The sequence below is a fragment of the Myxine glutinosa genome, chromosome 2 (genome assembly GCF_964187855.1).
Source record: "Myxine glutinosa chromosome 2, kmMyxGlut1.1, whole genome shotgun sequence".
Lineage (NCBI taxonomy): Eukaryota > Metazoa > Chordata > Myxini > Myxiniformes > Myxinidae > Myxine > Myxine glutinosa.
Genome location: NC_136262.1, coordinates 271,837,202 through 271,854,154, shown reverse-complemented (window position 1 = coordinate 271,854,154; position 16,953 = coordinate 271,837,202). Strand labels below are relative to the sequence as shown.

Sequence of the window (16,953 nt, the reverse complement as noted above, 5' to 3'; positions counted from 1 at the left end):
CATGAGGCCTTGATCAAATTTCCCAATCACTCGGAATACTCTGACTTGCAAATGTCTTTATTCATTTCGTAGTTAAATTTGCCGACTAAACAGGAATGCTCGCAGTGATAAAAATTTGTCGAAAGAAAAATAGGACCACGGGTCCTTAAGCTCACCTGGATCAGGAACAACAGTCAATGACATAAAAATTTGCTGCTAATGCAACACCCCCTAAAGATTACAGCAGAAATTTCTGGCCTTTTAGGCCTGATTTCAATCCGTTAATGAGCGCAGATTTTGATGCGGTCAATAAGCCTTCGTTAGGCATCAGATATGAAGATTGTGGCCAAGTTTCATCAAAATCGTTTGGTTCACACAATAATGAATGAAGTGCTTACAGACACACTCACTCACTGGTGAGCGTATGCTATCAGGCTGTGTAGTCAGACTACAGTCGAGGTGAGCTAATAATAGACATGACAAATCACACTAAACCCAGATTCCAATATTTATGACCTCCAAAACTCAATGGTTAAGGACTTTCAAAGTCACCACTGCAGCCTGTGGACAAGGAAAAGAAATACAGAGGTCCTCAAGCTCATGATGCAACAAGAGGGAAACATCCACTCGCTCGTGAAAAGAGTGCAGCACCCCTGCCCATTGTAGATGGCCTGAAAGTCGCTTTAGCCCTCCCAGTAAAGCATTCATTGTTAAACTCTTAATATGCAGATTTTGTTGGACAGTACATACAATAATTAATCAGTCATTGTGTCTGTATGTGATCCTTCATTCTCCATAACCTGTACAAATACGCTCACCTCCGGAGGCGATGTAGAATCCGCTGGGAGAATACTTGGCCACGATGGCAGGATGGGCATGCTCGCTGTAGATGTCTGCAATTGCAGGATTCTAGACAATACAAACATCAAAACAAATTCATAATGTCAACTTTGTCTATTTCATATAAAAATGTCACCATATGGTGTCAATTATTTAAAATTTAACTTGAGAATTATTATTATTATTTATCCACAACAAATGAAAAATTGAACTGTCAAAACAAAGCGCACAATTTTAGAATACAAAATTGTACAATACAAGACTTTCAAAATGGCGTAATCCATCCCAGAATGCTCGGCGCACACAGAAAACCATAGCAATGACGTTCATAGGGGTGGCCGAACGTACATCGAGCATGCCAAATAAGGATTTTTTTTTAATTTTTTTTTATTATTATACTGAATCGAGGCTCGTGAAAGAGCTGACAACCGCGAGGGAAAGACAGTACAGGGGGACCGCGAGGGAAAGACAGCACAGGGGGACCGCGAGGGAAAGACAGCACAGAGGGACCGCGAGGGAAAGACAGCACAGAGGGACCACGAGGGAAAGACAGCACAGAGGGACCGCGAGGGAAAGACAGCACAGAGGGACCGCGAGGGAAAGACAGCACAGAGGGACCGCGAGGGAAAGACAGCACAGAGGGACCGCGAGGGAAAGACAGCACAGGGGGACCGCGAGGGAAAGACAGCACAGGGGGACCGCGAGGGAAAGACAGCACAGGGGGACCGCGAGGGAAAGACAGCACAGTGGGACCGCGAGGGAAAGACAGCACAGAGGGACCGTGAGGGAAAGACAGCACAGGGGGACCACGAGGGAAAGACAGCACAGGGGTACCACGAGGGAAAGACAGCACAGGGGGACCACGAGGGAAAGACAGCACAGAGGGACCGCGAGGGAAAGACAGCACAGGGGGACCGCGAGGGAAAGACAGCACAGGGGGACCACGAGGGAAAGACAGCACAGAGGGACCGCGAGGGAAAGACAGTACAGAGGGACCACGAGGGAAAGACAGCAAATAGGGACCGCGAGGGAAAGACAGCACAGAGGGACCGCGAGGGAAAGACAGCACAGAGGGACCGCGAGGGAAAGACAGCACAGGGGGACCGCGAGGGAAATTATAACATAAAAAGGCTAACATGGTTCTAAAAGAAGCCAAAAATACTTGGAAAGGTGCCTGGGAGTAAGAGGTGTGCCTCTGCACAAAGAAGATTGGGAGAACTTTCTGATTAACTCTTTAAAAAGTTGGTTTCTTGCAGCCTGTACCGCAAAAACTCATGATGTGGGCCCGTGAAAGGATTGCAAATGGGCCGTGGGCCGGTGCATTCTAACTGACCTCCCCGATGACCCCTTCCAGTGAGTAGACTTTAAACGTTGAGGGATTATCTCGTGTGAACACAGCTGGGTTCATGATTTATTTAATGGATGTCTGCATTTAGAAAGCCGATGCCGTCACTACCAACATTCATTCAGACTTCCCAGAGAGAGAACTAAACTCTACACCAATGGGTTGTCATATCTGGGCCTTGTCAATGTCATATCTGGAGTTTACCTTTGACCTTTTGACCTTAAAAATAGTTGGTTTCACAATTTAGTGACAATATGCAAATGTTGTTCAACTTTAAAGTGAATTGGATGAAAAACGACAATTTTAGAAAATAGACCTCAACATGATCTTTCACCTTTGACCTCAAAATCAATAGGCTTCTTCCTTATAACCAACACTTTTCTCTCCCGCCTCTGGAACAAACTCACACACTCTCTTCAATCCCACTCCTCCCTCCAGGTCTTTAAACAGCTGTTCACCACCATCTCTTATCTTCCACCATCCAAAACCTTGATCTTTTCTATCCCCGTTAATTCACCCCAGATCCACTTTTTTGAAGTACCAACGTCTTTCCTGGAAGTCCTAGCAGTGTCCATGTGTTTTATACCTCTCCCACCCGCCCTCCCCCTTCCGATGCCCCCCTCCCCTAAGCCCTCCCCCTTCCACAGATCTCCCGATGTCCCTGTTCTCTCCTGTTGTACTTGTGTGCTTCGCTCTCTCTCCCCATATTGTCTCCCGCTCCCTTTATTATATGTTTTATGTGTCCGTTTATGTTTTTTTTTGTCATTAATGTTAGCCCTTACACGAGCCTCGATCTTGTATACAAAAATAAAATAAAATAAAATAACCACCGTTTGTTGAAGTTCTGTGAAGATCGGATTATATTGTGACCTGTCGGTGATTGACAGACAAAAAGACAAAATGAAAAATCACTCATAGAGTGACACTTGGCAAAACATAACAAAGAGGCATGGCACTCAGTGGAGCATTCTTTTGACCTCAAAAATAATTTGTGGTAGAATTCAGTGACCTGATATGCAAATAGTCTTCAGAGTTTAAGTTAATCGGATGAAAATAGTTGGTGGTTGGTTTCAGTAAGCTGATATTAAAATCCTTTTGAAATTTCAAACCAATTGGATGAAAATTGAGGATTTTAGGAATTTGAAAAAAGTGGTTGACCTTTGGCCTATGTTGAACTTATGACCGATGTTGATCTTAAAAATAGTTGGTGGTTGAATTCAGTTCGCTGACATGAAAATCCTATTCAAATTTCAAGTCAATCGGATGAAAATTGAGGATTTTAGAAATTTGAAAAAAGTGGTTGACCTTTGGCCTATGTTGACCTTGTGAGCTATGTTGACCTCGAAAATAATTGTTGGTTGAATTCAGTTCACAGATATGTAAATCCTATTCAAATTTCAAATGAATGGGATGAAAATTGAGGATTTTGGAAATTTGAAATTGTTGTTGACCTTTCACCGATGTTGACCATCTGGCCGATACTGATCTCAAAAGCATTTGGTGGTTAAATTCATTTAGCTGCTATGAAAGTCCAAATCAAATTTCAAGTCAATTGGATGAAAATTGAGGATTTTAGAAATTTTGAAAAAAAAGTGGTTGACCTCTGGCCTATGTTGACCTTTTGACCTATGCTGATCTCAATAATAGTTGGTGGTTGAATTCAATGTGCCCATATGTAAATCCTATTCAAATTTCAAGTCAATCGGATGAAAATTGAGGATTTTAAAAATTTGAAAAAAAGTGGTGACCTTTGGCCTACGCTGATCTCAAAAATAGTTGGTGGTTGAATTCATTTAGCCGATATGTAAATCCCATTCAAATTTCAAGTGAATGGGATGACAATTGAGGATTTTAGAAATTCAAAAAATGTGGTTGACCTTTGACCTATGTTCACCTTTTGGCCTACGCTGATCTCAAAAATAGTTGGTTGAATTCAGTGAGCCGATATGTAAATCCTATTCAAATTTTAAGTCAATCGGATGAAAATTCAGGATTTTAGAAATTCGGAAAAAGTGGTTGACCCTTGGTCTATGTTGACCTTTTGGCCGAAGCTGATCTCAAAAATAGTGGGTGGTTGAATTCAGTTTGCCAATGTGTCTATCCTATTCAAATTTCAAGTCAATCGGATGAAAATTGAGGACTTTAGAAATATTATTTTAAAAAGTGGTTGCCCTTTGGCCTATGTTGACTTTTTGACCTTTTAACCTAAAAAAATAAATAGGATTTTGTCAGACCACAAACTCTACTATTTGGTTAAGTTTCGTGTAGATCGGTTTAAAATTATGACCTGCAGGCAAATATAAGTGAGCGGACAGAAAAACACACAAACAAACACACAAACACACAAACAAACCAGAGTGATCAACATACTTGCAAAAGGAAAAAAAAATTGCCAAGTAAAAACACACAAGACCAACCAATATACAGTCACGTGAAAAAGTAAGTACACCCCATGTAAAGTTTTGACTTTTTCAACATATTTCAACATACAGCTATTTGATCTTCATTTCAACAATATTGACAGATAAAGGTGATATAATATAACAAATATCATGAAACATTTACATTTTGTAGTCCATTGTGTAATTTAAATAAACATAAATGCAAATTTCGCATGTGGAAAACGTAAGTACACCCTTGGCTCTAATAGGTGGTATTGCCCCCTTTGGCAGAAACAACCTCAAGTAGGCGTTTCTTATAACTGTCTACCAGTCTCTGACATCGACTGGGAGAAAATTTTGCCCACTCCTCCATGCAGAATTATTTCAGCTGTGCGATGTTTGAGGGGTTTATTGCATGCACAGCTCGTTTCAAATCCCCCCACAACATCTCGATGGGATTTAGATCCGGGCTTTGACTTGGCCATTCCAGAACCCTCCATTTTTTCTTTTCAGCCATTCCTTGGTGGATTTACTGGTAAGTTTAGGGTCATTGTCATGTTGCAAGGTCCGACTTCGGTTGAGCTTCAACTTTCCCACAGATGGCCTCACATTATCCTCAAGCACCCTCTGGTACAATGAAGAATTCATAGTGGATTCTATGATGGTGAGCTGACCAGGCCCTGATGCAGCAAAGCTGCCCCAAACCATAACATTTCCACCACCATGCTTTCCAGTTGGCATCGGGTTCTTGTCGTCAAATGCTGTCTTTGGTTTTCGCCAAACATGTCTTCTGGTACTGTGGCCAAATAGCTCTACCTTTGACTCATCTGTCCAGAGCACATTGTTCCAGAAGTGCTGGTCTTTGCCTAGGTCTTTGCCAAATCTCACACTCTTACTATGTCTCTCCGAAAAGATCGACTGGACAACCCTCCCATCTACTTTCTCAACAATCCTCTCCAAGAAGTTCTGTCGCTCAAGCTTTTGGGTCTCACCATCTGCCATGATCTTTCTTGGGAAAACCACATTTCCAAGCTGGCCTCCAAAGCCAGTCGCCGACTGGGCATCCTCCGTCGTGCGAAGTCCTTCCTAGGCACACCTGAGCTCCTCACCACATACAAGGCTTTCATCCGCAGCTCAATGGAATACTGTTCTCCCCTATGGGCTGGTGCTCCTGCCTCACACCTGGCTCGGCTTCACGCTGTTGAATCCAAAGCTTTCAGAATCATTGGAATCTCCCGCGATGAAGCTATCTCTGAGGGCCTTTCACTCACTCACCGCAGGCAGGTAGGTGGTCTTTCTGTCTTCTACCGACTCCTCTCCGGCCTTGCTCCCCCAGCTCTGTGCTCTGTCCCCCAAATATTCCTACAGGTCGCACAAGATCTGCCAGCCACCCTCTGATGGTTAAACTGCCGAAATCTCGGCTCTCTGCTCACCTTCACTCTTTCATTCCTCTTTTCTCCCGCCTCTGGAACAAACTCCCACACTCACTTCAATCACACTCCTCCCTCCAGGTCTTCAAAACAGCTGTTCACCACCATCTCTTATCTTCCCCCATCCAAAACCTTGATCTTTTCTACCCCCACTAATTCACCCCAGATCCACCTTGTTTGAAATTCCAACTTCTTTCCTGGAAGTCTTGGCAGTGTCCATATGTTTTATACCTCTCCCACCCCCCCCCCCCCCTTCCCATGCCTCCCCCCCAAAGCCCTCTCCCTCCCACAGTTCTCTCGATGTCTCCATGTCTCTCGGTCCCTGCTCTCAAATGTTGTGTTTGTGTCCTTCCCCCTCTCTCCCCATCTTGTCTACCGCTCCCGATGTTATTTGTTTTGTGTGTCTGTCTTTCTGTGTGATTAATGTTCGCTCTTTCACGAGCCTCGATCTTGTATACAAAAAAAAAAAGAAAAAAAAAAAGGTGTTCATTGGCAAACTTTAGTCTTGCCCTGATGTTCTTTCTGGACAGCAAAGGTTTCCCCCTGGCACACCTCCCATACAACAACAACAACAACGGCATTTTAAGGCCATTTTCCCTGCAAGAGCAGGGGTTAGCCTTGCGGTCCCCATGACAATCTTCTCCATTTTGCCCTATTTTCTGCATCTCTCCTTGTTAACCCCCTTGCCCGCATTTCTTCTTCCACCATCTTTAGCCAAGTCTTTCTCGGTCTTCCCCATCCTCTACTTCCTTCTACATTCATTTCCATCACTCTTCTCAACCAGTCACTTTCATCCTTCCTCAACACATGACCAAACAATCTCAAACTGTTTCTCTTCACAGCATCCATCACAGGCTCGATTCCCATCATCTTTCGCAATTCATCATTTGTCTTCCTCTCTCTCAACGATACTCCACACATCCACTGACCATTCGCATTTCCACCCTTTCCAGCCTTCGTTGCTGCTCTATGTTCATTACCCATGTCTCGCTCCCATAAATCATAACACTTCTCACACATGCAGCATACACCTTTCCCTTCAGCTTCAACGACACTCCCCTCCTCGTCAGCACGCCACTCAGTTCCCGAAACTTCTTCCATGCTCATCTCACTCCAGCAACCATTGCCGAGTATGATCCACCTTCTTCATTCAGCATGTCTCCTAGGTAACAAAATGTTTTCACACCTTCCAGCTTCACGCCGTCTCCAAGATCCAACTCAACATTTCCTCCATTTGCAGCTACCTCTGTGCACACCTTTCACTTGAATGTAGCTGCCACACTGGTTAATGACCCTCTCAAACTACTACATTTTTGATGAACCCACTCAGTGCACATTGTACGTTGAATGGAATTCACTCCGACACCCTTCCTGCACACAGCACACGGCCACTTCCCAGTTCTTTCCACCTCACCACATGCTTTACCACTTGCCATCACCTTTGTTTTTCCGATATTCACCTTCAAACCTTTTATCTCCATACATTCCTTCCACTTGTTCATCTTCTCCTTCAGTCCATCCATACTTTCTGCAATAAACACCAGATCATCTGCATACATCAACTCCCATGGTAAACCCTCCTTTACGTTCCCAGCCAGCACATCCACCACAGCTACAAATAGTAGTGGACTTAGTACCGACCCATGATGCACTCCCACCTTCACCTCAAACTCACCACTGTTCCCGTCCTTCGTCCTTACAGCTGTGCACGCTCTTTTGTACATTGCCATCACTACTCTGATCAACCATTCCTCCACTCCTATCTTCCTTAATGCCCATGTCAATACTTCGTGGAACCCTATCGAATGCTTTCTCCAGATCAACAAACCCAAGAAACAACTTCTTCCTCTTCCATGTAGATGGAGATCAAACCACCCCTGTCGATCAAATTTGTGCAGCCTCTTTCTAATGGTAGACTCGTGCACTTTGACATCAGCAGCGGCAAGAGCTACCTGTTGGTCCCATGATGAAATTCTGGGGTTCTTAGAGACTTCTTTCAGCGTCTTGCGGTCTGCTCTCGGGCTGAACTTGCTGGGGCGGCCTGGCCTGAACAAGTTGGCAGTTGTTAGGAATCTTCTCCACTTGTAGATGATCTTCGGGACAGTTGAACGATTCATTTCAAATTGTTTGGAGATCTTTTTAAATCCCTTCCCAGACTCATAGGCACCTATAACCGGTATCTATAACATCTATAACATCCACCTATAACATCGTAGGCATCTATAACAGCTGTGCTGCCGGTCCGGTCTGGAGAGGACGCTGGCGTTGCTTGTTCGCCGCTTCTCCGACTGGGCCGTTGTGCATGGTTTGCTTTTCTGGTGGTCGTGGCGGATTTTTGGCCGTTGCGTCTGCCCTCTGCTCGGTCCCCATCATGCCTCTCTGCATCACGCCTCTCTGCTCCTGGCTTCGCCTGCCCGGCTCCTCCACTGTTTCCTCAGGCCCGCTCCCGTTGTTTGTGGCCGTTGTTTGCGGCGGTGGCTGTTTGCCGCTGTGGTCTTGATTAGCGGCTGCAGTCGTTTGCCGCTGCGTTTGCCGCTTTGCCTCCTCGACCTTGACCTCATACTCGTCCCTTCGCTCCTGCCTGGCATGGCTCTGAGGTACTCCGCCGCAAGGCTTCTTCTGCTCAATACTCACTCCACCCCATCATGCCTCTCTGCAATCAAATCCCACGGACTCCTGCGACGACCCAGATATATTCATAGAGGCTCCGGTCGTAAGTTTGTTTACTTACATACAGGTCACTCCATTCCCATACTCTGGTCGGCTCAGCGCACTCCCGCTCATTGTCCCAGCGCACCTGGTCACAGCAACGCACACGATCGCACCTCCTGTCTGCAAACCCTGGCTAAATCACCTGAGTTCATCCCCACCGTACAAAACAACATCAAGCTCCCCATGTTCAATACCCGGTCCCTCAACAACAAAGGCCTCATCCTGAACGACTACATTCTGGATAATAAACTGGACTTTCTCTGTCTCACTGAAACCTGGCAACAACCTCTGGACTACTTCTCACTCAACCTCACTACACCCAATGGATATTCTTACATCAATAAACCACGCTCGGAGGGCCGAGGTAGTGGAATTGCCGTAATTCACCGACAAGACATCAAGATCAGCCTCATCTCCATCTCATCTGCTCCATCATTTGAACACCTGGCTTTTAAACTCTCTGGTCACACACAGTCAGTCATGGCTGTCGTCTACCGCCCTCCCAAACCACACCCATCATTCCTGTCTGACTTCTCCTACTTTCTGACCCAGCTCTGTTCCCTCTCCCCCTCAATCCTCCTCCTCGGCGATTTCAATATCCACATGGACTCCACTGACTCCACAATAACCACTGGCTTCACCGATTTACTCACCTGCTTTAACCTCACTCAACATGTCAACTTTCCTACCCATAACCGTGGTCACATTCTGGACCTTGTCTGCTCTACTGGATTAATTTTGCACCATCTCTCTGGCTCCGACCTCACCCTCTCTGACCACTTAGCCATCACGATGACCATCAACATCCCCACCCCAGCACCAAGGCATTATCGCACTATCAACTTCCGTAAGCTAAACGCTCTTTCACCTACCTCATTCTCATACACCCTCTCTGAAAAAATGTCCACTTCTCCCTTCGTTGACCTCCACACCCCTTCTGACCTCACTGACTACTACAACCACACTCTCTCCTCCTGCCTTGACCAGCTTGCGCCTATAAAAACCAAAACAGTTTCTTTCACCCATTCTGCTCCCTCGTTTACCCCTGAACTCCGCCTGATGAAAACTCGTGCTCGCCAACTTGAAAGACTCCGCAATAAAACAGGTCTCACAATTCACTCCCAAGCCTACAAGGACCACCTACAACACTACAAAGATGCCCTCTCCCACGCCCGCTCCGCCTACTACTCTCAAATTATCCACTCTGGCTCCGGAAACCCAAAAACACTCTTCTCTACAATAAACAAACTCCTCAGCCCCCTGAACACCACCACCCAGTCATTCACAGTAGACAACTGCATCTCCTTCCTTTCATTCGTCCAATGCAAAATTGACAACATCTACAACAGCTTAACCACCACCGCACCCGCTCCCCCTCCCCCTCAAACCACCTGCCCCCCTTATCCTGCCAACCCCTGTCTCAATTCTCCCCAGTCTCCCCTACTGACCTCTCTGAACTCCTCATAGGAATGAAAACTGCCACCTGCACTCTTGACCCCATCCCCTCCAGCTTTGTCAAGGCCTCCCTTCCTGCTCTCTCTCCACTTATCACTGCAACAATAAACTCCTCACTGTCTACAGGCATCGTCCCACCATCCCTCAAAATTGCTGCTGTTACCCCCATTCTGAAAAAACCTGGACTCAACCCTGACACCCTAAATAACTTCAGACCCATCTCCAACCTACCCTTTCTGTCAAAAGTTTTGGAACGCGCTGTAGCCACTCAACTCAAACATCACCTCTCTGCCAATAACCTGCATGAAACATTCCAATCCGGATTCCACTCCAAACACAGTACTGAAACTGCTCTCCTCAAAATCATCAAAGACCTTCTCCTCTCCTCTGACGCTGGCAACCTCAACATTCTCATCCTCCTCGACCTCAGCGCCGCCTTTGACACCATCGATCACACCATCCTCCTCACCCGACTTGAAACCACCTTTAACATTGCCGGCACTGCCCTCTCTTGGATCAAATCATACCTCTCTGACATACGCCAGTTCATCTCCATCAATGGCTGCAAATCCCCCACTGCTCCCCTCCCCCAAGGTGTCCCCCAAGGTTCAGTTATTGGCCCCCTCCTCTTCATCCTGTACCTGTCCCCCCTTGGTCACTTAATCCGCCGTCATGGTCTCAAATTCCACTGCTTCGCCGATGACATCCAGCTTTTCATCTCCACCAAGTTCATCTCCACCGCCACCCACTCTATCCTGACAAACTCCATCACTGAAATAAAATCCTGGCTTCAAATCAACTTCCTCAAACTTAACTATGATAAATCTGAAATAATCATCATTGGCCCAAAAACGCTCACCAAATCCACCCATAACTTTGCCCTCAACATCGACGGTTTCCCAGTATCCACCTCCCCTCACATCCGGAATCTTGGCATCATCTTTGACCAAACCCTCTCCTTCGACAAATACACTAAACACATCACAAAGACAGCCTTCTTTCACCTGAAAAACATCGCCCGTCTCCGTCCATCCCTCTCCTCCACGGCTGCAGAAACCCTCATCCACGCCTTCATCACCTCCCGTCTGGACTACTGCAACAGCCTCCTCTATGGTTCACCCTCAATAATCACCAATAAACTCCAATACATTCAGAACTCCGCTGCCCGTCTACTCACCCATTCCCGGACCCGTGACCACATCACCCCCGTCCTTTACAAGCTTCGCTGGCTCCCCACCCCCCCAGAGAATCCAGTACAAAATCCTCCTCCTGACCTACAAAGCCCTCCATAACCTGGCCCCATCCTACCTGGCTGACCTCCTCTCCAGACACATTCCCACCCGCAACCTCCGCTCTGCTGGTACCAACCTCGCCCCCCGCCCCCCCCCGCCCCCCCGCCCCCCCCATCCGGACCAAATTCAGATCCTGGGGGGACAGGGCCTTCTCCATCGCTGCTCCCACCCTCTGGAACTCACTACCTCACACCATCAGAGACTCCTCCTCACTCACCACATTCAAAACATCACTCAAGACCCACCTGTTCAACACTGCATTCAACATTTAACCCACAGCATTTAACCCCTGACTATCTCTTCTCCTTCTCCTTCCTTTTGCTTTGATTATTTACTTATTGATTTTTGTCTTTTTGCACTTGTTTTTTGTACTCTGTCAAAGCGTCTTTGGGCTTCTTGAAAAGCGCTATATAAAATAAATGTATTATTATTATTATAACCTTCTTTCTGAAGGCCTCAGGGAGCTCTTTTGATCTCGGCATGGTGACGCCGCACACTTCAACAACAAGGAGCAATCCAAACTAAATGTCTGAGGTTTAAATAAGACAGGTTCCTCCAAGATCATCTCTGACGATGTTCTAATCATTTGCACCTAAGCTGGTGCACCTGATTCTAATTTTAGGTATTTGAAGTAGTGATAAATGTAGGAGTGTACTTACTTTTTCCACATACGAAATTTGCATTTATGTTTTGTTAAATTATACAATGGATGACAAAATGTAAATGTTTCATGATATTTGTTATATTATATCACTTTTATCTATCAATATTGTTGAAATGAAGATCAACAAGCGTTACGGCTAGGTCCCCCGTCGTTGAAGTGATGCGAGTTGACAAAGTGGAAGACGCAAGGCGGCCATCTTGGATTTTTACCTGGCGCCCCAATTTTCAATGGCGTTCTCCCTTATGCATAGATACACCCACACACCAGATTCGAAGTTAGTAGTTCGTTTATTTTTCAAGATATTTCACTCACAAGGTTCAGACATATATATATATATATATGTTGGCGGCCATCTTGGATTTTGACGTGGCGACCCAATTTTCAATAGCGTTCTTCCTTATGCCTGGATACACCCACACACTAAATTAAAAGTTGGTACTTCGCTTATTTTTCCAAGATATTCCACTCACAAGGTTCAGACATACATGGCGGCGGCCATCTTGGATTTTGACGTGGCGACCCAATTTTCAATAGCGTTCTTCCTTATGCGTAGATACACCCACACACCAGATTTGAAGTTAGTAGTTCGTTTATTTTTCAACAAATTTCGCTCACAAGGTTCAGACATATATATGGTGGCAGCCATCTTGGATTTTGACGAGGTGACCCAATTTTCAATAGCGTTCTTCCTTATGCATTGATACACCCACACACCAGATTAGACGTTAGTAGTTCATTTATTTTTCACAATGTTTCGCTCACAAAGTTCAGAAATATATATGGTGGTGGCCATCTTGGATTTTGACGTGGCGACCCAATTTTCAATAGCCTTCTTCCTTATGCCTAGGTACACCCACACACCAAATTAGAAGTTGGTACTTCGCTTATTTTCCATGATATTCCGCTCACAAGGTTCAGACATACATGGTGGCGGCCATCTTGGATTTTGACGTGGGTTGCACCCACACACCAAATTCGAATTCGGTCCTTCGCTTACGCACGCATGCACGCACGTTCGCACACACGGACGGGAAAACCAGAGTCCCCCTTTCGCTCCATGGTGCGACGGGGGACAAATAGCTGTATATTGAAATATGTTGAAAAAGTCAAAACTTTACATGGGGTGTGCTTACTTTTTCACGTGACTGTATCTCCCACAACTCCCGTTGGCCCTCCCGCTTTTCTACTCTTCATTACTTTTATCGCTTCCTCAACTCCCTTCTCAGTTATCTTTTCTGCCGGTACTAAAACTGGGTTACTCTCTATGTTGCCATCCCCATTCATTCTCTGTATTCAACAGCATTTCCACATATATATTCCATCTTCTTTTATTTCCATCTGGGTCCACAACGATTTGTCCCACTTCAACCTTCAAGCAACTCACCCCCATCACATCACACCTCTCTTTCGCTATCTGCTCTGCAATCCTTAATACTGCTCTCTGACCCTCTTCCAAATCCAAGCGTTCTCCGAACATTTTCCTACATGCCTCCTGTGCCTTTGCTACCTCTTTCTTCGCAGCCTTCTTGGCTGCTGTTATGTTTGGAATTCACATGTTTATAATTGATATGTTTGGAATATGGGAGTGACGTGATCGGAAACGGAAATGACGTTTGGAGTAGAAAGTGTGGGAGGAGCTGAGAGAGGCACGCGGTTTGGCATGAGGCCTGAAGCCGAAGGCTGGTTGATTGGTGATTAAACCGTTGACGTTCGCAAGCAGTAAGTTTCGTGTGATTACTGGATACAACAAATGGCGACGAGGATGGCTGATATTTTGTTACCTCCACCGGCACCATTCCTGCTGGTCCCAGGCGAGCCCACAGTACAATGGCGGCGGTGGTATCAGTCTTTTGAAACGTACTTACTTGTGCTGGATTTACAAGCCACGGCAGGCCCACGTAAGTGAGCCATTCTTATTCACAGCTTGGGTACGGAAGGCCAGCGGATTTTCTCCACTTTCGAACTGGCGAACGACACTTTCCAAGCAGCGTTGGATGCACTTTCTGCACATTTCAATTCTCGGCGGAGTCTTCTTCTCAATCGCTTTCAGTTTCGTCAGCGGTCTCCGCGGCCGGGTGAGTCCATGATCCAATTTGTGTCTGCACTGAGAGAGCTAATACAACACTGCAAATTCGGAGCACTGCAGGATGAGTTAATAAGGGATCAGCTCATTGAAAAAACATCTTGTGTTCCGCTGTGGGAGCGCCTGCTGTTAGAATCTGATGATTTATCATTGGGGAAAGCGGTGGATATCGCGAAGCAAATGGAAGTGGCATTAGCAGCGTCATGTACATTGGCAGACACCTCCACAGCGCCATCTTTGGATACTACAGCACAAGTGCCTGTACAAAAAGTTCAAAGTACCTCCCGGCGTTGCACTAACTGTGGATCACTCGGACATGCAGCCCGGTCCCCGGAGTGCCCTGCAAATGGCCAGCGCTGTAGGAATTGCAAAAAAATGCACCACTTTGCCCGGTGCTGCCGTTCATCGCCCATCCTATCAGCTACCACATCTGGCACAGCAACTTCATCACCAGTCGCAATCAACGCGGTGTCCCAGCCAGTCACTGCATTCACAACTTGTGGATGCTACGTGAATGATATTTTGATTCTGCTTCTGGTTGATACAGGTGCCAAGGTCTCGATTCTCAATAAGGCAACTTATGACAATTTGTTTTTGCACATTCCTCTGAAACAGACTGCAGTGGCTCTGTCGGGTTATGGCAACACCAACATTACCGTGCTGGGTACTGGGTGCTGGGTACCACTTAGCCATCACTATGACCATCAACATCCCCGCCCCAACACCAAGGCATTATCGCACTATCAACTTCCGTAAGCTAAACGCTTTCACCTACCTCATTCTCAGCCATCCACTCTGAAAAAATGTCCACTTCTCCCTTCGTTGACCTCCACAACCCTTCTGATCTCACTGACTACTACAACCACACCCTCTCCTCCTGCCTTGACCAAATTGCGCCTATAAAAACCAAAACAGTTTCTTTCACCCATTCTGCTCCCTGGTTTACCCCTGAACTCCGCCTGATGAAAACTCGTGCTCGCCAACTTGAAAGACTCCGCAATAAAACAGGTCTCACAATTCACTCCCAAGCCTACAAGGACCACCTACAACACTACAAAGATGCCCTCTCCCACGCCCGCTCCGCCTACTACTCTCAAATTATCCACTCTGGCTCCAGAAACCCAAAAGCAATCTTCTCTACAATAAACAAACTCCTCAGCCCCCTGAACACCACCACCCAGTCATTCACAGTAGACAACTGCATCTCCTTCCTTTCATTCTTCCAACGCAAAGTTGAAAACATCTACAACAGCTTGACCACCACCGCACCCGCTCGCCCTCAAACCACCTGCCCCCCCTTATCCTGCCATCCCCTGTCTCAATTCTCCCAAATCTCCCCTACTGACCTCTCTGAACTCCTCATAGGAATGAAAACTGCCACCTGCACTCTTGACCCCATCCCCTCCAGCTTTGTCAAGGCCTCCCTTCCTGCTCTCTCTCCACTTATCATTGCAACAATAAACTCCTCCCTGTCTACAGGCATCGTCCCACCATCCCTCAAAATTGCTGCTGTTACCCCCATTCTGAAAAAACCTGGACTAAACCCTGACACCCTAAACAACTTCAGACCCATCTCCAACCTACCCTTTCTGTCGAAAGTTTTGGAACGCGCTGTAGCCGCTCAACTCAAACATCACCTCTCTGCCAATAACCTGTATGAAACATTCCAATCCGGATTCCGCTCCAACTACAGTACTGAAACTGCTCTCCTCAAAATCACCAACGACCTTCTCCTCTCCTCTGACGCTAGCAACCTCAACATTCTCATCCTCCTCGACCTCAGCGCCGCCTTTGACACCATCGATCACACCATCCTCCTCACCCGACTTGAAACCACCTTTAACGTTACTGGCACTGCCCTCTCTTGGATTAAATCATACCTCTGACAGACGCCAGTTCATCTCCATCAATAACTGCAAATCCCCCACTGCTCCCCTCCCCCAAGGTGTCCCCCAAGGTTCAGTTATTGGCCCCCTCCTCTTCATCCTTTACCTGTCCCCCCTCGGTCACTTAATCCACCGTCATGGTCTCCAATTCCACTGCTTCGCCGATGACGTCCAGCTTTTCATCTCCACCAAGTCCATCTCCACCGCCACCCACTCTATCCTGACAAACTGCATCACTGAAATAAAATCCTGGCTTCAAATCAACTTCCTCAAACTTAACTATGATAAATCTGAAATAATCATCATTGGCCAAAAAACGCTCATAAAAACCACCAATAACTTTGCCCTCAACATCGACAGTATCCCAGTATCGACCTCCCCTCACATCCGGAATCTTGGCATCATCTTTGACCAAACCCTCTCCTTCGACAAATACACTAAACAGATCACAAAGACAGCCTTCTTTCACCTGAAAAACATCGCCCGTCTCCGTCCATCCCTCTCCTCCGTGGCTGCAGAAACCCTCATCCACGCCTTCATCACCTCCCGTCTGGACTACTGCAATAGCCTCCTCTATGGTTCACCCTCAACAATCACCAATAAACTCCAATACATTCAGAACTCCGCTGCCCGTCTACTCACCCATTCCCGGACCCGTGACCACATCACCCCCGTCCTTTACAAGCTTCACTGGCTCCCCATCTCCCAGAGAATCCAGTACAAAATCCTCCTCCTGACCTACAAAGCCCTCCATAACCTGGCCCCATCCTACCTGGCTGACCTCCTCTCCAGACACACTCCCAACTGCAACCTCCGCTCTGCTGGTACCAACCCCCACCCCCCCCCCCCCCCCCCCCCCATCCGGACCAAATTCAGATCCTGGAGG

The 16,953-nt window shown here is 46.6% G+C and overlaps 1 protein-coding gene across 1 annotated transcript in view; it reads right to left on the bottom strand.

The window, feature by feature from the left end:
• Positions 1–16,953, bottom strand: part of LOC137420542 (WD repeat-containing protein 1) — a 185,664-nt gene that overhangs the window by 135,665 nt on the left and 33,046 nt on the right. Inside the window, exon 3 of the mRNA XM_078772558.1 lies at positions 798–888. Coding sequence (XP_078628684.1) covers positions 798–888 — 91 coding nt within the window. The remainder of the gene's footprint in view (positions 1–797; positions 889–16,953) is intronic.